Source organism: Lissotriton helveticus, chromosome 9 (genome assembly GCF_964261635.1).
Source record: "Lissotriton helveticus chromosome 9, aLisHel1.1, whole genome shotgun sequence".
NCBI classification, from domain to species: Eukaryota; Metazoa; Chordata; class Amphibia; order Caudata; family Salamandridae; genus Lissotriton; species Lissotriton helveticus.
This window is the reverse complement of record NC_136070.1, coordinates 1,095,663,975-1,095,689,952: the sequence shown is the minus strand read 5'-3', so window position 1 is coordinate 1,095,689,952 and position 25,978 is coordinate 1,095,663,975. Positions and strand designations below refer to the sequence as shown.

General features: G+C 42.7%; 1 protein-coding gene across 3 annotated transcripts in view; it reads left to right on the top strand.

Annotated features, from left to right (window-relative positions):
- FAM107A (family with sequence similarity 107 member A) overlaps window positions 1-25,978 on the top strand; it is a 764,756-nt gene that overhangs the window by 648,219 nt on the left and 90,559 nt on the right. For all 3 annotated transcript variants that reach the window (XM_078661506.1, XM_078661507.1, XM_078661508.1), the window contains one exon: window positions 6,326-6,500. In XM_078661506.1, the coding sequence (XP_078517632.1) occupies window positions 6,326-6,500 (175 nt within the window). The remainder of the gene's footprint in view (window positions 1-6,325; window positions 6,501-25,978) is intronic.

The following is a 25,978-nucleotide window of genomic DNA, read 5'->3' as shown; positions in this document are numbered from 1 at the left end:
TGTATTTTTTTATATATTTATCTTAAATGCAGAACAACATAAAATATGCTACAGCACTCTTAACTTGATTTTGAAATGAATCTTTCATTAATTGAAGTCGATAAAATTAAATTACAAATATTTTTCTGAAGTTTAAATGAAACACCTAAAGAAAAACAAAACATCTATTGTCCAGTAATAATTATTAAACATGATGTGTCAGATTAATTCAAATTCATTTAGCTGGATTTTAATGTAATGCAAATTATTGGCACATTTTGTTTGCTCAATTCGTGATTTGGTATTAAAATATATTATAATAAATATGTACAGTTTTTTATATTTTTTAACATTAAATTATATCTATTTATATTTTTGTGGAGTAGTAAACCTACTCAAATGTAGGAGAGAAATGGGTGGAGGGGGTCAGGTTTTAATTTAAATTTGTTTTTCTGCTTGTGGTCAGCAAGAATAAGTTGTGCTTTTTTGTGATTTAACAGTACTAAATTGACATCCGCTGATGGATTTTTTTTACACATAGCTTGAAGATGATGATATTGTTGATGCTTAAACTTTGTACATACAATTGTGAGTCATCTGCATTATAAATGTATTGGGGGACTACAGATCCTGAAAGTTCCTTATGTCCTTCAACGTTGAACACTTCTCCCAACACCTACTGTTGAGTTATATTTAGTTCTTTATAGGTGTGATAAACTGGATCATTAGTTGCAGTGGATGGTACTCCTCTTCAAATAGTATTGGCACTATTCCTGACTAAGTCCAGTTAGGTCTCAATAGTTTAAACTTGAGCTCAACCTTGGTAGCTGTAGCACAGAGTAGTAAGTACATAACTTAGGAGAAAGGTGTAAAGCATGTGTCAGTACCCAAAACAGTTAATAAGTTAAAAACACAACTCCAGTTTATAAAAGTAGAGAACATTCCGATGAACACATATTCACCAAAACAACAAAAGTGGATATAGGGAACAGGAGATATGATTTAAAAAAGTTTTAGATGTTTTTAGCACCGAAACGCCCAAAGAGCCAACAAGGGATGGGTGGTCATGCTAGAGCACGTCAGACGTTAAGGCCACCTGCGATGCAGAGCAGGTCAGATACATGTACCAGTTTCAGTCCTGTGGAAAGTGTACGTTCTGACTTAGAGTTTTTCTTTGAAAAAATCCTCATAGATGAGGCCGTCAGCAGGTCAAGGTGTCAGCTGGAGCCAAACAGGAGATTCTCGACCTAAGCTTGCTGAAGCACAGGACTTCGATAGGAGCCTCAGCATTGGGGGGAGGTTCGAGGCTCTCGATATCAGAGGTGGGAAACTTCAGAGCGGACTAAATCCGAAGATCATGCCCTGGAAGATATCAATGGTGGTGGGGTGCTGCTCTGCGTTGGGCCTAATGCAGACTTCTAAATTCCAACTTGGAAACATTTTTGGGAAGTCAGGATGCTTTCAGCAGAAAAAACAGCAAGTTTAGTCCGACAGCAGGTCAAGTCGGCAGCTGCGGTTTGGCAGCGGTCTGGTGGTAGCCTTTGTTCTTTTGGCAAAATAACTTGAAAAAGTTTCTAAGTCCCAGATGTTTGGGATAGGCAGAAGGAGTACACTCTGACTCTTATTAAAGGGCCCCAGGACCTCAAGGTTGCCACTTGGGAGTCAGGACTAACTTCAGCGGAAGCCGCCAGCAGGGTCCAGTTCAAGCCAGTTGGAACTGGTCGTTTGGGCTCTTCAGGAAGGTTGGTATCTTGCAGCTTTTATGTCCCTGTAATTTAATACGTCATTCAACTTACCCAGTGAGTCTACTCCTCAGTCCTGGGAAACAATTAGAAGCAGCACCAACTCCAGGGGTCTCTCTCCACAGGTTCAATAGCAGATGCAGTCTTTCTTCTGTCTTCTACGGGTCCAAAAGGTGTTCTGAAACAGGTATCCAGAGGTGCCACCTTATGTTTCACACTGGCTTGTGGGTGGAGGAAACTCCCTGTCAAATAGGGGAAAGTTCCCAAAAGTAACCCTACCCAGTTTGACATCATTCCCTGAGGTTGGCTCTAAACAATCCCACAGTGCCCTGCTCTTCCAAAATCCAACATAGCATAATCTTCCTTCTGTTTGTCAGTGCTCTGGTTGGTCACGCCCCTGAGCTGTGTCTCAGGAAATGAGAACCAGTTCTGGAACAGGTTTTCCCACCACTAGGTTTGGTCCCACACTTACTTCTTGGACAATGGCAGGGGCAGGCCTAGGTATGAGTTACCTCTGCCGTGACAAGGTATGCCCCTTTCTGGGCACATTCCCCAGGCCACCCTGTCAGGAGGAGGTCACACCTCTTCCCAGCCAAGGCTCTTTTGTTATCTTTCATGGGAGCCATTCACAATTCCCAACAGGCTGCCAGGTTACAGTTGTGAATTAACTCTGAAAAAACTGAACATGTGAATGCCAACTTTCTAAAAGTGATTCAGAAAAGGGGGGTGGTGATGAACAGAGTGTCTGAATTAAGCAGACCACTCTTACCCAGTCCAAAGATCAGGGCTTGATCCATCACCGTTATTTAGCTCACTGCCCCATCCCAGCTCAGAACCTGGCTATATGCAAATTAGTCTGTCCCTGGCCCAGTGCATCATGGGAACAGGGCAGACCAAACTACCAAGCCAATTCTTCACCAGAAAGGAGACAAGCTACCGGGGACCGGTTTCTGGCATTTCAGCCTCGTCGGCCAGGCTTGCTTGAATCCTGATGGAGCAGTGAGCAAGGGACTCATGTCTGAGTATACCCTGCCACACCTATAGTGGCCAAAAACGATTCAGAAAAGGGGGTGGTGATGAACAGAGTGTCTGAATTAAGCAGACCACTCTTACCCAGTCCAAAGATCAGGGCTTGATCCATCACCGTTATTTAGCTCACTGCCCCATCCCAGCTCAGAACCTGGCTATATGCAAATTAGTCTGTCCCTGGCCCAGTGCATCATGGGAACAGGGCAGACCAAACTACCAAGCCAATTCTTCACCAGAAAGGAGACAAGCTACCGGGGACCGGTTTCTGGCATTTCAGCCTCGTCGGCCCGGCTTGCTTGAATCCTGATGGAGCAGTGAGCAAGGGACTCATGTCTGAGTATACCCTGCCACACCTATAGTGGCCAAAAACGATTCAGAAAAGGGGGTGGTGATGAACAGAGTGTCTGAATTAAGCAGACCACTCTTACCCAGTCCAAAGATCAGGGCTTGATCCATCACCGTTATTTAGCTCACTGCCCCATCCCAGCTCAGAACCTGGCTATATGCAAATTAGTCTGTCCCTGGCCCAGTGCATCATGGGAACAGGGCAGACCAAACTACCAAGCCAATTCTTCACCAGAAAGGAGACAAGCTACCGGGGACCGGTTTCTGGCATTTCAGCCTCGTCGGCCCGGCTTGCTTGAATCCGGATGGAGCAGTGAGCAAGGGACTCATGTCTGAGTATACCCTGCCACACCTATAGTGGCCAAAAACGATTCAGAAAAGGGGGTGGTGATGAACAGAGTGTCTGAATTAAGCAGACCACTGTTACCCAGTCCAAAGATCAGGGCTTGATCCATCACCGTTATTTAGCTCACTGCCCCATCCCAGCTCAGAACCTGGCTATATGCAAATTAGTCTGTCCCTGGCCCAGTGCATCATGGGAACAGGGCAGACCAAACTTCCAAGCCAATTCTTCACCAGAAAGGAGACAAGCTACCGGGGACCGGTTTCTGGCATTTCAGCCTCGCCGGCCCGGCTTGCTTGAATCCTGATGGAGCAGTGAGCAAGGGACTCATGTCTGAGTATACCCTGCCACACCAATAGTGGCCAAAAACGATTCAGAAAAGGGAGTGGTGATGAACAGAGTGTCTGAATTAAGCAGACCACTCTTACCCAGTCCAAAGATCAGGGCTTGATCCATCACCGTTATTTAGCTCACTGCCCCATCCCAGCTCAGAACCTGGCTATATGCAAATTAGTCTGTCCCTGGCCCAGTGCATCATGGGAACAGGGCAGACCAAACTACCAAGCCAATTCTTCACCAGAAAGGAGACAAGCTACCGGGGACCGGTTTCTGGCATTTCAGCCTCGTCGGCCCGGCTTGCTTGAATCCTGATGGAGCAGTGAGCAAGGGACTCATGTCTGAGTATACCCTGCCACACCTATAGTGGCCAAAAACGATTCAGAAAAGGGGGTGGTGATGAACAGAGTGTCTGAATTAAGCAGACCACTCTTACCCAGTCCAAAGATCAGGGCTTGATCCATCACCGTTATTTAGCTCACTGCCCCATCCCAGCTCAGAACCTGGCTATATGCAAATTAGTCTGTCCCGGGCCCAGTGCATCATGGGAGCAGGGCAGACCAAACTACCAAGCCAATTCTTCACCAGAAAGGAGACAAGCTACCGGGGACCGGTTTCTGGCATTTCAGCCTCGTCGGCCCGGCTTGCTTGAATCCTGATGGAGCAGTGAGCAAGGGACTCATGTCTGAGTATACCCTGCCACACCTATAGTGGCCAAAAACGATTCAGAAAAGGGGGTGGTGATGAACAGAGTGTCTGAATTAAGCAGACCACTCTTACCCAGTCCAAAGATCAAATAAATAACTTTCTAAAAGTGGCTTTTTAAAAATAGTAATTTAAATTCAGACTTGACCATTACATTGGAGTTTGAATTCCTATTAATTTTGGCCACTCAACCATTGTTCTAGCTATTCCAAACTGAAGTAATGCATTACAGGGTGTAATAATGTAACCCAGTGCTTCTCTATGGGAGAGCCAGCCTTGCTGCAGTGAGAAATGACTCTGATGATTTTTCACTTTCAGGATATGTATATCCTAAGAACACATGTCCTACGTGTTAAATAGCATGCATTTTGCCCTATTGGTATTTAGAGCTTACCTTATGGGTGACTTACAAGCATTAAAAAGGAAGGTTTGGGCATGTTTAATGGGTGGCTTTACCATATTTGAATCATAGTTTTATAACTGCCATGTTAGGCTGCTGTGGCATGCCTAGAGTCTTTTTTTATATGGTAACTTTAGTGGTGGCACGTTAACTGCTGCAGTCCACTAGGGTCATTTAATTTACAGGCCTGACACACGAGTAACCATATGTTTGGGATTTACAAGTAAGTTAAATATGCCAATCAGAGATTAGCCAATTGTACACTCTTTAGGGGTCAGATCACATGCACTGGGTCTGGTTAGCAGGGTCCCAGTCCAAGACAGTTGAAAAACTAGCAACATGAGTCCAAAGATTATGGGTTGATTATGCAAAGAGAGGCTTTCCTTATATCAGGTAATTAGTGTGGCCTTCCACCAATTCTGGTGCTATCATTTTATGCACTGACTGTGCATCATATGTGGTCCTTGTTCATAAGTGATATGATCAGTGCTGCAATTTGAGATGTCAGCAGGAATGTTATCAATAATGTAATTTGAGATGTCATCAGGGAATTGTGTGAGGTCATGAGGATTGGATGGTAAAGTTGTACATTTTGGGTTGTCCAGCGAATCTGCATAAATATATATTGATAGAGAGAATAAATAAAGGCTAACCGTGCAATATGGTCCACTAAACCAAGTGGTTAGTAAATATCATCAGAATGCTGAGATGGCAATAAAGGACTGTATTATACAAGTTACCCATTCTGGGCCTCATTCACGAAGGTAAACTTACACTTTTGCATAAGTATACGATATGTGAATACCCAACAATCGTAAACTTACACAAAAGTGTAAGCTTACCTTTGTCAATCAGGCCATGAGTATTGTTTATATCAAATGTATATTTTGGGCTAGTGAGCTTGAAAAAAATGTTTTCTTCAAAATACAGATAACAATAGGCCTGCGTTGGCTCCTCCAGTAATGCAGAGAAGCATCACCCCACTGAGTTCAAAGGAAAAATACAATGATAATAGTGCAACATTAATAACATTATCGTTTAATTTTTTGTACAGTGCCCGAGCCAGGTTAGGGCGGGGCGGGGCTTGCCTGTCCTCACGGGGAGGAGGAGTGGTTGCTGCACCATACGTGTGAATTACAGTTTGGCCGGCCATCTTGGGCCGGCTAAACCGTCGATGCACTAACTGTCTTCTCCACCCGGCTGTATTGCAAGGCCGGGTAGAGACTACGCTATGATTTCACTAGAATCCCTCAATGGCATTACTAGATTATGTCACTCAGTTTCCAAATATTTATTATCTCTATACACGAATGTTTAGAAATTCACATAAACCTAACTTCTTTGATGGCATTGCTTTCTATTTGGCAGAATATTATGTGCACTGTGCTTGTGCTATGGATGCAAATTAAAAAGGTCTACTCACCGTGTCTATGTTAATCGTTTCAGCTTCCATGTACTCAGGGCTCCCGAGGGAGCCGCCTGACATTGGGGACATCATGTCACATCCTGACTACTTGGAAGGAAGCGGTGAGCTGATCAAGCCCAAGAAACTCATAAACCCTGTTAAGGCATCAAAGAGTCACCAAGAGTTACACAGAGAACTTCTGATGAACCACAAAAGGTGAGTAAGAACACCCTTCTTTTGAATTTGCTCCATCTCTAGTTGCAATAGACGCCCATCAGATTCAGCTAAAAGATAGAAGAATGTGCTGCATTAAAAAAAAAAGAAAACCGTTTCCATTGTCTTACTATTAGAAATAAGTCATCTGAGTACTAACTCGAGAATAAACTGGAAGAATATTGTAGATGCAAACAAACCAGAATAGGTAAATATAAAATAAAAGCACATTCCTGCTCATGAGACTAACAGGGTCAAATGGAGCACAGTAAATGATCTGTCTTTAGCAGTTCACTAGATCCAGCTTTAGGGGGCAGAATTCCATTATTGTCATTTACCGTGATGTTGTCTCACGTTGTAATATTTCTTCCTGTATTCTTTCAGCAGGGGTCTAGCCTCCTCTCCAGTATTTACTTGGAATTGCTTATTATTTGAGACTGCAATCTGTTGTCCTTTATTACTGCTTTCCTCTGTTGTTACAGCTTTTTGCAGTACCCCTACATTACCATTAGTTTTATGGGAATAAAGGCCAGCCTGCAGAAGCTTTAGTGGTGCTCTGACACACCAAATGACACTTGGCCTGAATGAGTACAGACTGGGTAGCACTTGGAGTGGACATGATGCGTTGGAGTGGGTCAGAATTGATTCCTGTCAATCTAAGGCTACTTTGAGGAGTCAAAGCCTACTAAAGCCTGAGGCTAGGGCAGGAGAAGGTTTGTGGTATGGCCTGCCATCTGCACTTGGGCTATGAGTGCAGTGTTGTTCAGTCCAGGGCAGGCACTCCCTGATGTCTTGAGACATTATGACTGGTGAGCCACAATGCTTGACTATTTCTCAGAAGGCACTGCATTTAAGCCTGCAAGTCAGTTCTCACAGGATTGATCTTAATTGCTGCCTGGGGCCATTGATCCTTGCTACTGACTGAGGCCATTGATGCTAGTTACTGTATGGGATGTTCATTACACCTGGTCCTATTACTCCTCCGTACTACCTATTGCCACTGATGCATATAACTGCCTCCGCATTGATGATTCCCGAAATTAATTGGAGAAACTGATTCCTGTCAACGCGTTTCGACACATACATTGTGTCTTCATCAGGACAATTTCAGCAAAGTTCTTTGGACTTGAAAGAATGAATTTTCTGGAATTTAAAAAGTTCTGACTTGTAAGGATGAAAATTTCGTCTTTATTGCTTTCATGCACGAAGCAATATTCACCGAATCCTCTGTTTAATGCGGTGGTCCTAACGTGTTCTTAATCTGATTTTTAAAAAACACTTCTCATTTGTGAAGTTCTGCACTTAAAAATTATGCGTTTGATGGAAACAACTGATGAAAGCAGCTACAGACGCCGGATAAAACAGTTCATGGAAAAGGTCTCTGCTACCACTGCCCTGATAATAGTGCCTTTCAGATGTGATTTACGATCTGGAATCTTACAATACTTCGTTAGAAGTTGACACGGCAAGATTTCACACACAGAATTGTGTTTTCTCGGATCTCCTAGAAGCTGGATGTTTGGCGATACCAACGAGCTACCAGACGCCAGAGGTATCGCCAAACATCCAGCTTCTAGGAGATCCGAGAAAACACATTGTAAGATTCCAGATCGTGCAGAACTTCACAAATGAGAAGTGTTTTTTAAAAATCAGAATAAGAACACGTTAGGACCACCGCATTAAACAGAGGATTCGGTGAATATTGCTTCGTGCATGAAAGCAATAAAGACGAAATTTTCATCCTTACAAGTCAGAACTTTTTAAATTCCAGAAAATTCATTCTTTCAAGTCCAAAGAACTTTGCTGAAATTGTCCTGATGAAGACACAATGTATGTGTCGAAACGCATTGACAGGAATCAGTTTCTCCAATTAATTTCGGGAATCATCAATGCTTTAATATTTCCCTGATTACTGTATATCAATTGGATTGAAGAATTGTCTTTTTTAAGAAAAAACTTTTTTTAAATATTTGTATCATTGAATATGTTCATATCAATTTTTATAAGTACAATTACATTTTTCATGTTATCATAATTTGTTTGAGTTTCTTTCTCCTTATGCTGTGTTTTCCTTCAATTATATGTCCTTTTGCCAGATAATTTGTTTTTAATTTGCCTGGGTTTTTACCTTCACATATTATTGCTTTACCCTGACCCAGGAAATGTATCCCACTCAGGGGGTCCTTGTTTATTTACTAGACTTTAGCACAGCTACATTCATAACTTCTGGCAAGAAACTGTTCAGGAAACTTCTCAACACTGATATATTCACACTGGCTTTCAACTGAGCTCAGCATAGAAGAGGGATCATCACTGAAGAACACAGAACATTCTTTTAACACTACTCAATCAATCACAGTGGTTCAAATTACAGAATATCAAGCACGGTTGCACACTCTACTGATTGGACATCTGCCTCCTTTTTATAAATGTGAATTTTTGTTCACTATCAGTGTTCTAAAGTAACCAAAATATAATCACTTTATAAAACGACTAAATAAATAATAAATAGTAATCGGGTGAAGGCAGGTTAATGAGATGTGGTTGTTGCATCTTCCACATATTTATCAATCCACACTTAGTAGCCATTGGTTGATTGTTACAGTCACCCATTTGGGATTCTACTAACACCTCAAATATAGCTGTTTCATTGGTCCAGTAATAATAAAAAAACTACAGGAACAACCCGTAGACCTAGCCTGGAGATGGATACTAGTAATGGCAACAACAATGTCCAACAAGGTATTATTTGCAAGGACATAAAGAGATATTGGGTGATAGACCTAATATTCAATATCAAATAGGGAATGGATCACTTGACCCGAGTAACCAGGGTTTGCAACACATTGATTAAAAAACCCTCATTCACGTATATAGGTCAGTGGCGGTATATCTTGGTTCTCCGGCAGATTTAAAAACGTGACAGCATCATCATAGGGATTAATTTTGTATGCTTACCTCCGTCCGGAGGATGAACCACTGGTTATTGCAGTAGTCATCAGAAATAAGTGAGTTTCTAGTGAAGTGAATTAAAAAGATGGGCCTCGTATCTCCTAGACAGTCTTTTAATTAGTCGGTATGGCGGTGGCGATCCGCCTGCAGAAAACCTCCGCCCGCACTGAATTCTCCCCCGCCACATTACCATGGCGGGGGGGGCGCCGGCGGATGGAAAGACCGTCCGTTGCCGCCACGGAAAGGCATGCGGAAATCACTTACGGGGCCCGTTGCGGGCCCCCAGGGATTCTGGAGGGTGGGGGGTGCATATGGGGGGTAACTATGGTACCCCCCTGCATTTCAAAATACAACTGGCAGGCACCACGTGGTGCCTGTCACGTTGTGCATTGAAATGCATGATGTGCATTTTTAGCATTGCGGCGGGCGGTGCTTTCAGCACCGCCCGCCGCAATGCTAAAAATGCGGGATGCGCCCGCCCCACGGGACCCCCGCCTTTATGGCGGGCGGTCCCGTTTTGCATCTGGATGGCGGGCGAACTAAGTCCGCCCGCCATCCTAATGTGCCCCTTAGTGTCCAAAAAATAGATCGACATGTTTCAGCCCTTCTAGTCGCCCATGCGGATCGGTAGGGGCTTTCTTCAGGACCTTAGAGAAGTGATGGTGGCTATGTAAATTGACACAGCAACCAGAGTAAACAGGTTAAAGTTCACTCGTCATTGGAAAGGTTTTGTGGTACCTTAAAGCCCGTGATTGTGGGCTTCTACAGGGTTTTACCGGCCGGCACATTAGACCTGCGGTCGTCAGTCCGAGCGACTTGTGCTCTCTCTACTTACGGCGCCCTGGATATGCCAAAGAGCAAAATAACTTTAAGAGCATATAAACCAAGAAAGATAAGAATACTGTGTAAACTGATGGAAAGTTGCTACATATCTCAATAATATAGGACCTAAACGAAATAGTCAACACATAAAGAAACAGTTGCATATGTGCTCAGCGTGAAAGGGGTGAACACACAGTACTAGTGAGTGAAGTAGTCAGCACGAAAAAGTAATCAAATAGCATGGTACAGTGACAGACTGTCCAATTTATTCTGCAGAGTACGTAAAATGAATCAAGTCCATGTAATTCTTTAAGTTGTACTCTGCAAGGAGGAGAAATTCCAAGAATAGTCTTTGTTGTTATTCTATCAACAGCGTTTCATTCCTTGGTGTATTTGATGGCTCATCATCAGGACCAAAACAAGGTCAGCGGAGCACATGTGGGAGTAACATGCCTCTGCACTGTTTAATATATATATATATATATAAAGAACAGTCAAATTCAAATCAACTGTATTCGGATTTTTACAGAAAATCCATAAAAAGCACAACAAAACCAAATAAATACGTTTAAGTGTCTCTCCCATAGCCAGCATGACATTTTGTGAATACAATTTGCCAGCATAAAACTGGAAAAGACATACATATATAATAAAAGTGTTACATTAAAAATCTCGCACATAGCCAGTGTATATTATAAATGTAGTTTGCCGACATAAAAAGTAATAGTCAGAATTCATTTCTGCAGTTTGAAAAATACAAAATTTGAGATGTAAACATGTTCAGTGGAAAACAATTTAAAAAAGCTTCTTATAAAACCAATAATCATGTAATACTGTGCAAAGGGCCTCATGTTATTTTATTCGAGGGGGAACTTTTGTTTAGAGATAAAAATCCTGGCTCTTTCTTAATCTACCTCATAACAGTTACACAGCCTTTCTAGGTGACTCAGTGATTTACTCTTCCTAATTGAATTCTTAATAAAGGCAGCAATAACATAACAAGTGTAAATATCTGACAATTTTCAGAGAAAATCGAAGGCCAACTGGTGGTAAATGAGACCCTGTGTTAAAAATGAGGGTCGAAATACTCTTAGTATAATATCTTTATAAAATTTGCAAAACAAAATAAAGTGCATTGTGGATTGCCTAGCTTTTCCATCACATGGGCATCACATGGGCACATTTGGGAAATGCAACAGTGTGATGGAGTAACTGAAAGCGTCTGATCAAATCAAATCTGTCCTGGTTATTATCATGCTTATCAGATAACCTTGTACCCTTGTTGTATTGGGCCCTTACAATAACTCTCCACTGTGGCCTTAGGGGCATATCATCAAGAACGGTGTTAAAATTATCGCTGGTTTAGCGGCAGAAAACTGCTGCTAAAGCTGCGATAATGAGCTTGAAAATATGCCCTGGAGAATTCCAATAGAAGTCCAAGTTCACACCAGATTATGGACTTCTATTGGAATTCTCAAGGGCTTATTATGAAGCCCATTATCGCCGCTTTAGAGGCGACTTTCTGCCGCTAAACCGGTGATAATTTTTAAGGCCATTCTTGATAATATGCCCCTTAGTTCTTTTACTTAATTCTCTGTGGGCCTACCTTTTTCATAGAAAAATGGTACTTTATTCTTTCTTACTAAACTGCAAGATACTAGTGGGAACTCGGACACCACAGTTTTCCTCCAGTTCCTTCAATAAACCATTTATATATCGAAACCAAGGGCTTTTTTTCACACTGGTTAAGTTCTAGACATTTCCTCATGATGTCTTTAGTAAATGTTGTGCCTTGGTTGGTTTCTTTCCTATTTCCTGTTTTCTTTCTTTCTTTCTTTCTTGCTTGCTTTCTCAAAGGCAGAACACTATCAGCCAATGGCACAAGAATTGGCTTATTAGGTCCCTTTTTCCACTCTCTCTCTTCATCCATTAGCATTGGCTAAAGGCAAAAATGGTTTATGGTGTCAAAAAAGCACACATTACCATAATATTCCCTAGCACTGAAGGGAACTATTTTGGTGTGGATATGCTCCTTGTAATAGGACAGGATCCCATTGCTCATAGTGAAGTCAGCCTTTGACTGTGGGGTAACATGTTGCACCTTAATGCATGCTTGTGTGGGTTGGAGAAAAATGTGAATTGCACAACCATAGAAAAATGGGTTAAGTGTGGCTGAAAACTCCTGTAAATGATTACGTCATACACACAATTTTAGTAAAATCAAAAGACCTTTGCTAACTCAGGCCTAAAAAGCCAATTCTTTTGCCATTGGCTGCAAGTGTTCTGCCTTTGAGAAAGCAAGCAAGAAAGAAAGAAAGCAGGAAAAAGGAAAGAAAAAAAGGAAGGATGGAAATATGGAAATATGGAAAGAAGGCAATAAAGAAAGGAGGCAAGGAAGAAGGAACAGAAGGAAAGAAAGATGTCAAGAAAGAAGAAAGATTAGAAAAAAAAGAAAGAGCAAAGGATAGAAAGAAGGAAGGAATGAAAACAAGGAAGGAGTACAAGAAGGAAATAAAGAGATAACAGAGAGTAAGAGAACAGTAGAAAGAAAGAAAGAACAAAAGAAAGAAAGAAAGGAAGGAAGCATGAAAGAAAGAAAGGAAGGAGGAAAGAAAGAAAGAAAAATGTAATGAAGAAAATAGAGAAAGAAACCATGAAAGAGTAAATTATAGAAAGAAAGAAAGAAGCTAAGGGAGAAAGGAAGCAAGTAAGACAGTAAGAAGTAATGAAAGGAAAATAAAAGCCGGAAAGAGTGAAAGAAAAGGAAATGCAAGAAAGAAGAAAAGAAGAAATTAAAGAAAAAGGTAATCAAGAATGAAGCAAATCAGAAACAAAAGAATGCAAGAGAAAAGGAAAGAAAGAAGGAATGAATTAATGAAAAGAAGGAAAGTAAGAAAGAAAGTAAGAAAGAAAGAAAGAAAGTAACAAAACGGAAAAAATTAATGACAAAAAATAAAGAAAGAGGAAAAAAGGAAAGAAAGAAAAGAAAGAAAGAAGAAATGAAAGAATGAAAGAAAAAAGAAAGAAAGAAAGAAGAAAGTATAGAAGGAAATAAACAAGAAGTGCTGCAAATTAAACACAATAAACACTGGTTTTCTTTCTGGGCAAAGTTTTATTAGAGCACCATTAGTGAAATTCAGCTTAGAATAAATGTGTTTTGAAGAATTGCCTGCTTATGAATTCACATGTATATTATTCAAGCGTTGGACAATTCAAAGTAATACATTAGAAACAAAAACATTAACACAAAAGAAAACTATCTTGTGTGTGAATGTGCTCCTTGTGAAAGAGCAAAATGCAGTCACTCAAAGTGAAGTCATCCAATGGCTGAAGTGGGCTGACCCCCTGCCTCATTCGGTATACTGTAGTGTGCAGAAGCAATATGTGAATAACACAACAGACCAGTGGATGAAGAAAGTTGCTGATAGGCTTTTAAAAAATATATATTGTATACGCACACACACACACACACTTAAAAAAAAATCAAAAGTCTTGGCTAATGCCAGACCGAAAAACAAAGAAGGAATCGATGGATGAAGAGAGAGAGTGGAATAAGGATGTCTTCACTCAACAGCTACATCAGATTTTGCTTAGCCCTATAGAACAAGAGACTGAAATAAGATCCAAAGTACAGATAGTGTTGGATATCAGGATAAAGGAAGAGATAAGCCTAAATACGGACACAAAAGGAAGCGGAAAATAGTAAAGTAGATTTAACCTGTAAGAATCAATCACAAAAATATGGTTGGCGAAGTTCTATGTAGTTTTAAGGTATTAAAGAAAGAAATAATTTTAAGGCTGCTAAATGTTTAACAGTAGCTTGACGTGAAGCAGAAGTGGGACAGTATGAATGTTGTTTGGTGCTTTAGATAGAATCTCTCTTGCGCCAGCTTAGGTTTCAACATGAATCACGAATCAAATATTGTGCATATCAGAATGCTCAAACCCAGTGTTGGTCCAGGAGGAAAACAGCATGCTGCAAAAGCCTGGCCCTCATTTGCATGTGGAAGATGTCATGCAGTTATAATCCAATTTAAGCCCAGGGGTTCTAGTGCCAAGAATACTCATTATGTTCACTTCACAGATGTGTGGGAATTTGTTGTTAACCAGTATATATTAAATGCTACAAGGCTGGCAGTGTGCTGCTTATGTGGAAGGGGACATTTTTAACCAGACTTTTGTTTTGTGTTTGCATGTTTTGCAGATATTTTATGATATGGGGCACTGGGTCTACTGCTGTATGTTGTTCAGTGATTTCTTAAAGAAAGAAACCCAAGGCAGACAGATGCATTTGTACAAAACTGTTTTCCCCCACACACAGACATCCATGATCTTCAGTCAAGAAATCCAGTTTCATAGAATCTGTTCTGAGACAAACAAAATAGACTACTGTCTCTCCACCTAATGAACAAATCAATTAAACAAGGTTTTAAACGAACTAGGCAGTAAAATATAATATGCCAGGAAAATACTTTCATAAGATCAGTTTTGATCCTGTGGTGCAGTTTCAAAACAACATTGAAGCAAATTGAATATAGTAAAAACGTTCAACTCACCCAGCAGATTCAAAGTAAGTTCAAATTAGAGGCATAAATTCTAGCATGATTTGAGAATTACATTGATGAACACAATTTCTGGGCTACCTGAAGTGACTCACAGATTAATTGACTCCTTCAATAAGATTTACTGCCATCTATTTTCCAGATTCTCTCAAACTGTAAACCTATTCTCACTTCAGTTTCTCCTGCCAAACTCTCATTTTTCTGTGTGTAAATTGTGTTTCCTCTGTCAGAATATTTCAATTTTAATACAGGTTATTTATTTTCTGTCAAAAAAGTCAAAACCATCAAACTTTCACTTGCTGTACCTACCAATCAACCCCTCTTTCATGCCCTCTCCAGAAAACCTCCCAATAAATGAACCAATTTTAAGACAATAACTCTTGAGTTTGTTGATGAACACTATTACCATATTGAAACCCTATAATCATTCCTATGACCCCCTTCTTACTACACAGAGGTTTCAAGCACCCATATTGTGTCTTAACACACACATTTAACTAATATCTTAGTAGTGCTTGGTGGTCTTTTTGGACTGCCTCAAATCTGGACACATCACACTGGCTCTGAAGAAACGTTCTCAAGACCCCAAATGACTAAACACCTTAAGTCCCACCCCAGGCCTCTCTTCATTCGCTAAGGTACCGAAAGCTGTGTTGAGACACAACTTAAACATTTTATCAGCACAAATAGTCTCATTGATGATTTTTAATCTTGATTAAGAGGATACTGAAGCTCAGCAGTGACCATGCAGCAAGTAATTGATGTAGCCCTGTTTATTGTCAGTGGTGATGACTAACCCTGGGCGAAGTACTACGCTACGCTCGAGTAGTTTGCGAAGTTTGCGCTACTTCGCACTACGTGAATTGCACATAGCACAATGCAAACACGCGTAGCGTAGTGGTCATATTTTGCTTGCTCGCGGTACTCAACTTCAAGTTGGCGACAGCGAGCGAGCAAAATGACATCCCGGCGAGACTTTTTCCTCGTTCGCGATCAGCAACATCAAGTTGCCGATCGCGAGCGTGGAAAATAAACCTCCCGGTGAGATTCTCAACGCAGGGAGGTCAGGTTTCTCATTGTGAGTGGTCGCGTATGCTCGCGAACGCTCGCGATGAGAAACTACCAGTCCGCATTGAGAAAGCTGCTGCTCGAGTAGAAATCTACTTGAGCGGCAGAAACCAACCGCTTGCACTGTGCAAGTTGCAGTTTGCACTGATGGCACAGTGCGGACAAGCATCCAGCACTGTGCAATCAGTGCGAACAGCATTTTGCACAGTGCACTACGCAGTTCGCGTAGCTCGCGTAGTGTGAAGTGCACTTCGTGTAGCTACGCGTAGTGCTATTACGCGACCTACGCCCAGGGTTAGTGATGGCTTCAACCTAATAATGTGTCTTGTTGTGCCTGCTGCCTTAAACTCATTGAACCACAAAATGCCACTGGAAACTCTGGAGGAGTGTATAGGATCAGGGGGAAAGATCCTTTAGTGATGTCCTTCCTTATTTTATATCCCGTCCTAACACATTCAAGATGTAAACTCTGTACCAAATTCTATCCCAGACCTCCTAGGGATGTGCCAAGGTTCCATTCTTGCTCCTCTTGCTCACTGCCTCTTGAAGATGTTCCCCAAAACACCAATAACTCACCTGAACATCTCTAGCATAACTCACCACTAAAGAGCTCTTCTCCAGAGGATATAATAGATTTATCAATGACTTCAGGTATATACAAGAATGCAGGACAAACCTTTTTACAGGAACATCGCCTGCCTTCTCTCAGAAATGAAAAAGACTGCTGAATCTAGCGAACATGTTGGGAATTAGATCTCCCAAACTATTAAGTGTCTCTCTGACTTTTGGTTTTAACGTGTTATTTAACTATGTACATTACTGTTCAGATGTTAAGAGAAACAATCGACCGTTAAATAAAGAAAAAAAAACTCCCCAAAAAAACGGAATCTTGTCAATGCTTAGTTGTACTAATTTTCCCTTCCTATTCTACCGCTCCTTTTCAATCGTGTTTTCACTCTAACTATCTTAGACTGCAAACTTGGTATCATTGACATCTTTAATTTCCTTGAATCCTTTCTCAACAGGAGGCTCTGTCTTTTACAATTCTTGTTTTCTTCAGATTCAAGTGGCATCGGCTATAATGAACTTGTAATATGGGGGACGGCATACCTGTCACATTTGTGATGGAGTAACTGTAGGAAAGTAGGATCTGCTTCTATAGTTACCCCACCTTTTGCCTGGTGCTAAGCTGTTATTGACTAATCTAACTGGGAGCCTGCTAATCAGGACCCCAGTCTTGCTGCTTTCTCCCTCAATTGTTATGTTCAGTACTTAGGTACATCCCAGATTGTATACTGGGGTACCCTTATAAGTCCCCAGTATATGATACTAAGGTACCCAGGCCATAGGTACCACTGAGGTCCCCCATGGGCTGAAGCATGCATTATGCCACCCATGGGAGACCATTCAAAATGGAACTACAGGCCTGCCATTGCAGCCTGTGTAAGCGGGTGGTAGCACCCCATACTAAAGAAATAGCTTTCCTATATCTAGTGTCACTGCACTTAAACCCTATAAGTCATCCCTATAGCAGGCCTTTGCAATCCTGAAGGCAGGGTGCTTGGTTCTAAGTGAGAGGGTACCTCTACATGATCAGGACATTCGTACAGCCTACGGAGTCCATTCTCCCGGGTTGTCAGTGAAGCAGCCATAGACCACATAGAGGGGCACCGCGTACCTACGCTATGACCATCTCGAATTGACTGCAACAAATCCTATCATGTTTAGTATCAAACATGTTGGAATCATACCCCCACACTGAAAACAGTGTGGGAGGTATGATTCCAAGCACTGGAAGAGCCCTCTGTTAGGCTCTCCATGTCCCCGGTATCAGTCTTCCAGACCAGCACAGCACAAACTGGTTACTGCCGACCAGATACACGATTCTGCCTTCCTGCTGCTGAGCCAAGCACATGCAGGGGAAGCCAGAACAATAGGCATCCTTTCACAGGGAGGTGTAACCACCTCCCAGACAGGATTTAGTGTATTAAGGCAGGGTGGGTGCGCTTGCCAGGGCCACTTAGTCTGCACGAGAGGCACATTTGGTGTCCCCATGCATAATCCAGTTCAAACCAGCCCTGGGAGCCATTGGCTCCCGCTCTGGTGCAAAACTGGACAAACGTCATGGGAGTAACCTCCCACCTGTGCAGACCCTCCCCTGGGAGGGTCCCCTGAATTGTCCCAACCCTTTCAGCAGAAGCACTTTATCACTGATTAGCCCGGGAAAGGTCCACAGAGTCCGAAAAGCCAGCAGAAATGGGTTTAGCAAAGGAAGGCAAGGGAAGTCAGAAATTTGGGGTGGCCCCGCAGAAATGCCCAAGTCCAACAGAGACATTAAAATGGTATCTCCAACTACCTAGCAAACCAGAAAGGTTTGTAGCATCCACCTTATGTAGAAGCTGCCCATGACAGTTTTCGTAGTGTGTTTTCAGCCATTCACAAGGATTCACATAGATAAACTAACCTCAAGAATATTAATTATGCAGGTTGTTAGTGTATCCTTGCAAAATCTTTACACACTGCAAAAAAAGTAATTTGGGTTGTATTGCAGACTCTGTGCAAACACAGTGCTGCAACATGACTTGGCAAATAATATACACCTGGTCCATAATTATGACATGTTCCTTTCTCAACCTAATGGGTTTTTCTGGTGAAAAAATGGAATACATCTATTTAGGTGAATTTAACATGAACAAGCAAGAAGTGTTTATAGAATGCTTTGCAGTTACGGTATGGCTCTCCCAGCATAACTGATGCATAAAGAAGGATTTTTGATAGAGACTTCTAGCCACATATGTCTCCCCTTTTAAATATTACCTAGGCATCCGACTGGATAAGGGAACCTTTTCCATAGTACCTCTGTGCACCAGAGGTTTGCACCAAGTGGCTCCACACTGACGCCATTCTACTCTAAAAGTGATGTGTAGGACTTATGTAGGCCCGATTCTTGTGTGCTGACATCAGTTCCTTTCTTTCCACACCACCAGACATGGGTCCAGAATGGCCCTCATCTCCTGAACTTTCAATTGCCTAATCTCGTCTGAAATTTTCTTTTGTGCAAGGGAAATGTCATCCCCTTAGACAACAGGGTTGTAAACCATGTAAGGACTGTTGCAGGCAGATGTTTTTGACAGATCTCCAGCAGGTTTGCTTGTGGTGTCTGTGGTCAGGCCATGACTCCAAGACATGCGGAAACTGTGTTTCGATGAATGTGAAGGCCATGAGAGGGCGCACGGCAAAACCTTATATATTGCCAAACACAAGCCTCATGACCCTAACAAGTCCCGCTCCAAATCCAAAGCTCAATCCCCTCCTAGAGTTGATTGAGAGACTCTACAGGCCAGTTTTTATCACACTCCATGTCTTCCACTAAGCATAAAACACACAAGAGTCAAAGCGGAGTTCCGCTCCTTTGCACCATTCAAATTCCCCTGATGAAGCACTTGGGCTGACTTGAGAGCTGATTCCACATCTGGTTCTGGCAGAACTCAAGTTGTTGGGGACTGCTGCTATTCTACATCAAATCAAGATTTGTGCACATCTATGCTCTAGCTCTTTGGATCCCTACTGACTCCCTCTTTCGTGCCTCTGGGCCAACAGAGCTGTGATGCCTTCCCTGGCAGGTTTGCTTTCAGAGCCAGCTGGACCCTTTGACCCACTCCTTCCCTCTTCATCAATTCCAATGCTGCACCCGGCATCCAGAACCACACCAGACCCAATCAAATCGAGGCTAACTTCTCCACCAGAAGAGGTGGACCCAATTGTCCTTTCAGCCACCTATTCAATGCCAGTCATACTTTGACCGAAATCGCACCCAAATCTGACCACAGCACTAGTTTCTGCTCTCACATTACCACCAGGCAGAAAAAATTCTCCACATTATCATGTTGGGGCCAATTCTGATAACGACTATGCCCAGGTTTGTGCTGAGAATAGTTGGTATGAGGACTTGCAGGTCGCTAGTGGGTGAGAAACCCCCTCCCCCCCCCCCTTCCCCCGGATATAGTTCTTTTTTCTCCTCCCGGCTCTGTCACAGAAGAATCTGCCTCCTATTCTGTGGTTATATATAGGGCAGCTTAAGTCCTCAACTTCCACCTCCCCACCAAGGAGGTCAAAACCAACAGAGAAACACAGCGCCATGTTCCGGAGCGGAGATGGTGTAAAACCAATAATGGATCCCAGAAATCTATCAATTTATGAAAAGTAGACAAAAATATGAATTCGGCAAGGGGTTATTTGTCCAGATCCTTCAAGGCTTTCCTATAGAAACTAACAGTTGAAATAAAATAATATTGAAATTGAGTTGAAAAAATCCAGCCATTTGTGCTTACGTTTTCACCTGTAACTTCTTCTAACTATAGCAGATTTTTTGAAGCAATGTACTGTTACTTTCGATAGGGCCCTTCTGGTTGCAGAAATATATAGGACTTGTAGGTTTACCAAGAACCCAAGGTATCCAGAGCCAATAACTGAGCTGCGCCTTGCAATGGTGCGCACAGAAGATAAAAGTGAGGAAAACATAATTTTCTTTAGCTAAATTTGAAGTTTGCAGGGGAGTCTGGGTAGAAAAACGTGGGAGATCCATGCAAGCCACACCTCCCTGGACTCTAAAGGGTGTCTAGTTTACAGAACTGTCTGTGTTTGGTAGGTTTCCCTAGATGGCCACCGAGCCAGGGACTAAAAATGCAGCTGACTCCCTCGCAATTTTCAAGTCTCCGCAGTATGTTTTGGGCCATTTCCTGCTGCGGGCACTAGGCCCACCCCCACCATTTTTGTCAAGAGACCTGGGGGAACAACGAGTGATAGAAAATGTGTGTTGTCCTGGTGATCCCACAACTTTCCCCCATAGAAAAGTGAGGAAAATTGGATTTTTTAGGTAAATCTGAGATTGGTAGGGGATTCTGGTTAAGAAAACATTTACGGATCAATGCAAGTCACACCTCCCTGGACTCCCCAGGTGTCTAGTTTCCAGAACCATCTGAGTTTGGTAGGTTTCCGTAGATGGACGCCGAACCAGGTCTTTTGTGCTAGCTAGCGAGGCATCTGTGTTTTAGGTCCTGGGCTTGGCAGCCATATAGGGAAACCTACCAACACCAGACATTTCTGAAAACCAGACACCTGGCGTAGTCCAAGGATATCTGGTTTGCGTGGATCACCAAAAATTGCCTGCACCAAAGGGATATCCAGTGCATGTGCGCGGATGTTCGGAAGCCGTCCGACGCACATGAGCACTGTTGCGTCCAACGGTCCCGGCAGTCAGACACATGCAAAGGGTTAAATGCCATTTCTGCTAAGGCAACATTTAATAAAGCATTTATATCACATCAGTATCTAAAACAATACTAATGGAGAATCAGCATAAAAGCATTATGGTAACATATAAAAACATGCATTGACCAAGCCAATATACCTGGCCTTGGCAGACCTTTTTTGTCTTTTTTTGGGTCAGCCCTCTTCATCTGTTGGCCTATACAACTGAAATTCAGAATTTGCTCCCACCCAGGCTCTCTTGCGTGTGATTGGCATAATTCTTCCTGATTACATGTGAAAATCCACCTAAAAAGAAGTGCAATTCAGTGCCTGCGTTGATGGGCCAAAACATTACTTTGACAATGCTTTATTTGCATTCTTGTTGTTTTTATATGTTCTTAGCCATCCCCGGATCTTTAAACTGTCTTCTGGCTACACTAATTCTATGCTTTTGTTAGCTTTATTACACACCAATAAAGATCATATTTTCTTGTGATGTGAATTAAAACTAAACATTTGTTTTTGTAGCGAGTGTAGGTACACCTGCTTGCTGTGAAATACCTGTTCTGGTATATACAAATTATAAGCATTTGTTTTGGGGAAAAATTGTACATTTTTACTAAAGGAAATGGCTACCTTGCTTAGGTACCGTGTATCTTCTTTATATTTTCTGGACGTATGCAGGGATTAAAAAAAATGGCTTGGAGCATAAATATAGAAATTCAAATAAACACCAGTGCAGAACATTCAACAGCATGATTGGTTAGAGCCCCTAGTAAATTGTGTTATTACTGTCAACCTATCTTGTACTCTTTATTTTGTTGGATGGGTAGAAAGATAAGCTGAGTCATTAGTATTCAAAACTGATCTGCAGCTTTATTAACCCACTGTGGGGTATTCGCAAGCTCACAGTCTTAGACATTAGACACTCGAGAGGTGGTAAAAAAGATTGATTTATACACAGAAATGTTGGAAGAGCACAGATTGGATGTCTACTCCTTTCCTCCTTTGAGCTCTGCCCCTCTAAGCACCCCACCCCACCTTGCTCCAGGTGGAACTGTATGTAAGTGCTGGGCAGTCAAGTAGGCAAAAAGTCAACCCCACAGCCACAGAAACTACTTGCCGTCACAAATCAATGGGGGTAGGCACCAGAACACACATTACCTGCTTAGGCAACAGTACTCAGAACTGTGAGCCATCATGCGTGTTGGGGTTAGGGATTGTCTCATTACGTTGTGAGTGGTGGTCTGCTTTCTTGTGATGAGATGGAGACAATTGCTGACTCTAATGGACTCAGATTCTGGTTCTTGCTACATATGGGAAGCAGTGGATATGTCATCTAGTGACCAAACCATTGCACAACTTGCTGCCCAGTTGATGTGTAGGGCTGGCTTACAATCAGTCGCAACCGGTGCAGGTAAGGGCAGTGGGGCAGTGGAGCGTGGCAGTGCATGTCGGGGGGAAGTTGACAGAGATGACAGAATAGGTTTTATTGATTTATTTAATTTTACCTATTCCGTTGTCTGCCGACTCCCCTCCACCCTGCCCATATCCACCGCCTCACCCCGCTTACCTGCACCGGCCGCGACTGGAATTAAGCACTTAAAGCAGAGGGAGAGGTGGGCAAAAAAGCATGGGAACTCTGCTCTGGGGTGCAATGTGGAAGGTAAGCATTAACAGTACTGGAACTGTAGCTTTTTAAACAAAAGTATATGAGGTGTTACTGTAAAATTAAAAAGATTGAAATCGTTATTCCCAGTAGATCCAACTCATTTCAACCATTGCTTTATAGTAGAAAAGGATGGGCACCCCCTCAAAATAAATGTTACATTTCCCAAAAAAACTACCTTACAGATGTAGAAAACACCAGTGATAAACTCTACATCACGAAGACAAAAGAAAACATGACTAGTTGTTTTTTCTTGTCCAATCTGATAGCAGAAATGCACTCAAATGCACAATTGCTCTACTACTGTGTTTCGTCTCAAGACTGTGTTTCGTCTCAAGTTTTGGCAAAGTAGTTTGTTGCCAGCTTACCGGTGTGCCAGTGTCTTCTTCAGCCCAGAACAGGAGATGAAAACATTTAAGTAAACTTTTCTCTGCCTTGCCTCTCTCTCCGGAGCATGACAGCATAATTTTGTCAGGACTTGATGGTTCATATGTGTGCTGATGGATCATCAACCCACACAAAATTAAAATATACAGGGCCATATTTATCAAAGGGTTGTGTCGCGTTCGCACCATGCCAAATGATGCAAAAGTGCTGCAATGCCTAAGATGCGATTTATAAAGTCGGGGAAGGCCCCCTTGCGTGGCCCGAGTAGCTTGATAAATCTGCAGTAACTCAACACAGCGCAAATCGCTGCATTGCGTTACTCTGCCCCAGGGAAGCATTACATGGGTGGTGTGTGGGCGTGTCCCTTGTGAACGTTTCCTTGCTGAAATAAAACCTTGAAAAATAAAACATGAATGCAAAAAACGCATATGGTAATCCAGTAACTCGAGTATCTAATATACCATAGTAATTTTTAGCATACAGTGCTCACCTCTTTAAAATAAATTTTGGTTTTTGGTGTGACACTGTTTTTTAACCAACCCCCCTTTTTCGACTGCTCTATTCTTTATTCCTCTGCTGTTGTCCCCGAAATTCCTGGACACTTCTACAGTTACCAGAGGTTGCCTCGGGCGAGGCAGGCACACAGCACGTCATTTGACTACCCAATGACTACGCCATGACGCTAGATAATGGGGCGGACAAAAAGATACACCGCATCGTCTAAATCAAAGCGTCTATGAGGGTTTTCAAACTTAACCAATGGTTATGGTAGATACCAGTGTCCATTCGCATTTTTGATTGCTATAGATTCTATTCAGGGGAACTGAATGGACTTTGATTCCTCTTCCCTCCTTTCTGATGAATGCAAAAAAAGCACTGCAGTACATTTCGATCCCTTAATTTACTTAAATGTTGGACAAAGTTTATAACATGGCTTAGCAAGTTGAATGGTGCCTTGCTGTCTCAGGTTGTAACTCCCTTCAGTGGTCGGGAATATTCATTGCTGTAGCACTTTGTGAAACAAATCTAAGGTGCCTGTTCTTGGGAAGTCAGATGTTGAAGGGAGATGGGGCGCAACAGAGCCGGCAATACTCAGCTTTCTAAGCTGTTAAGGACCTTTGCCCAACATTAACGTAAATTAAACGGTATCAATGTAGCACATTTTATTAATGTATTTATGATCTGATAGAGACTTTAAGCTGCAGATTTCTTACCTTAAAATATTCCCCAGCTGTCAGACAGGATCCGAAAACGTTTGGTAAGCACTACCCCTGCGTCCCGGTTGGTGGCTTTGTTCAGCTCTGCATGGCCACATTGGCCATACACCTCATCTTTGGATGGCCCGGCTCCACTTGAGTGTCCTTAGGTCTCACAGTTCTGGGTCAGGCTTATGCTGATCTTCCAACGATGGGTTCACCCTCTGCACCAGTTGGGCCCCCGGGATCCAATAATGGATCCGAAGTGGTGCCAGTCATCCAACCTTGACCTTCCCCAGTACCAACTCCAGTGACAACACCCCCAGTGCCGCCGACGCCCAGCAGTGGTACAGCCCCATCAATATTCCTGACTTCTGTATAGAGCCGGTTGGGCGTCATCGGACATCGGCACTGACCTGGGTCATACTCCCCATATCAGAGCTAGTGGCTAACTATTATGACAGGCCTGGATTGGGTGATAAGTAGGGGGGTATGCGGACCCTTATGGTTGCCAAAAATCTTAAGATCCTGAGGACACCTGTTATGAGGATCTGGTGGATGCCAGTAGATTGGACACCTCCCCAAACACTGGCCGGGTCTCTCCCCCTACCGTGGCTATGGAGGAGGGTGCCTCATTGTAGTGGTGCAGAGAGTGGCTGAAGTCCTACACCTTTCACTACCCTCAGTAGCAGTCAAGATAAAGATCTTGGTGGAGGTGCTTCAACCAGGAGTTGCCCCCACTGACCCATTACATTACTTTAATTGAATGAAGCCCTTACTGACGTACTACTTGGGGCCTGGTCCAAACCCTGCACAGGAGCACCTGTGAATAGGATAATTTCCCACTGCCATCGCCTGCCCCAGGGGACACCAGCCTGGATTCCTTTGGGAAGAGGATGTTCTCTTCTGCCAACCTGGAACTGCAGTCAGTGAACAACATGTTCCTCTTGCATCAATACTCCCATATGATCTGAACTCAGTGGTGCAGGTGTTGCCCATGGTCTCAGAGGAGCCTGAAGACATAGTCTCCCAGGAAATTGTTGATGGGAGAAATGCAGCCATGTTCACTAAAAAATGTGGGCTAGACACGACAGACTCGCTTGGCAGAGCAATATTGTCTTCAGTGGCCTTTAGGCACCACACCTGGTTGAGGACCGCTGGCTTTTTAGGCAATTACCTTTCCTGGCTCCCCTCAGTTCAGTGAGAAGGCAAACAGCGCTGGATCGCTTTTAGGACAGAAGGCTACGGTCAGGTCCTTGGGCCTTTCTTTGGCCCACGCCCACTCCAGTCTGCCTTCTGCCCCTTTTGCAGCCTCAGAAGGGGTTTCCAACCACATCTCTACACTCCTGCCCACCACAGCCAGCAAGTTTTGCAATCTTTTTGTGGGCAAGGACGATGTTACCACAAATCATGTTAGACAGGCTGCCAGAAGTTGGGCCAGTCCACCACCACTCTGGCAGCCACAGCCTCCAAACTCCTTCAGTCTGTCCTCTGAATATCATGTTTTAAACTTACTAGGGAAACCCAAATATATAAAGGCACCAAGGGTAGTTTATCTTATAAGAAACAAGGTTC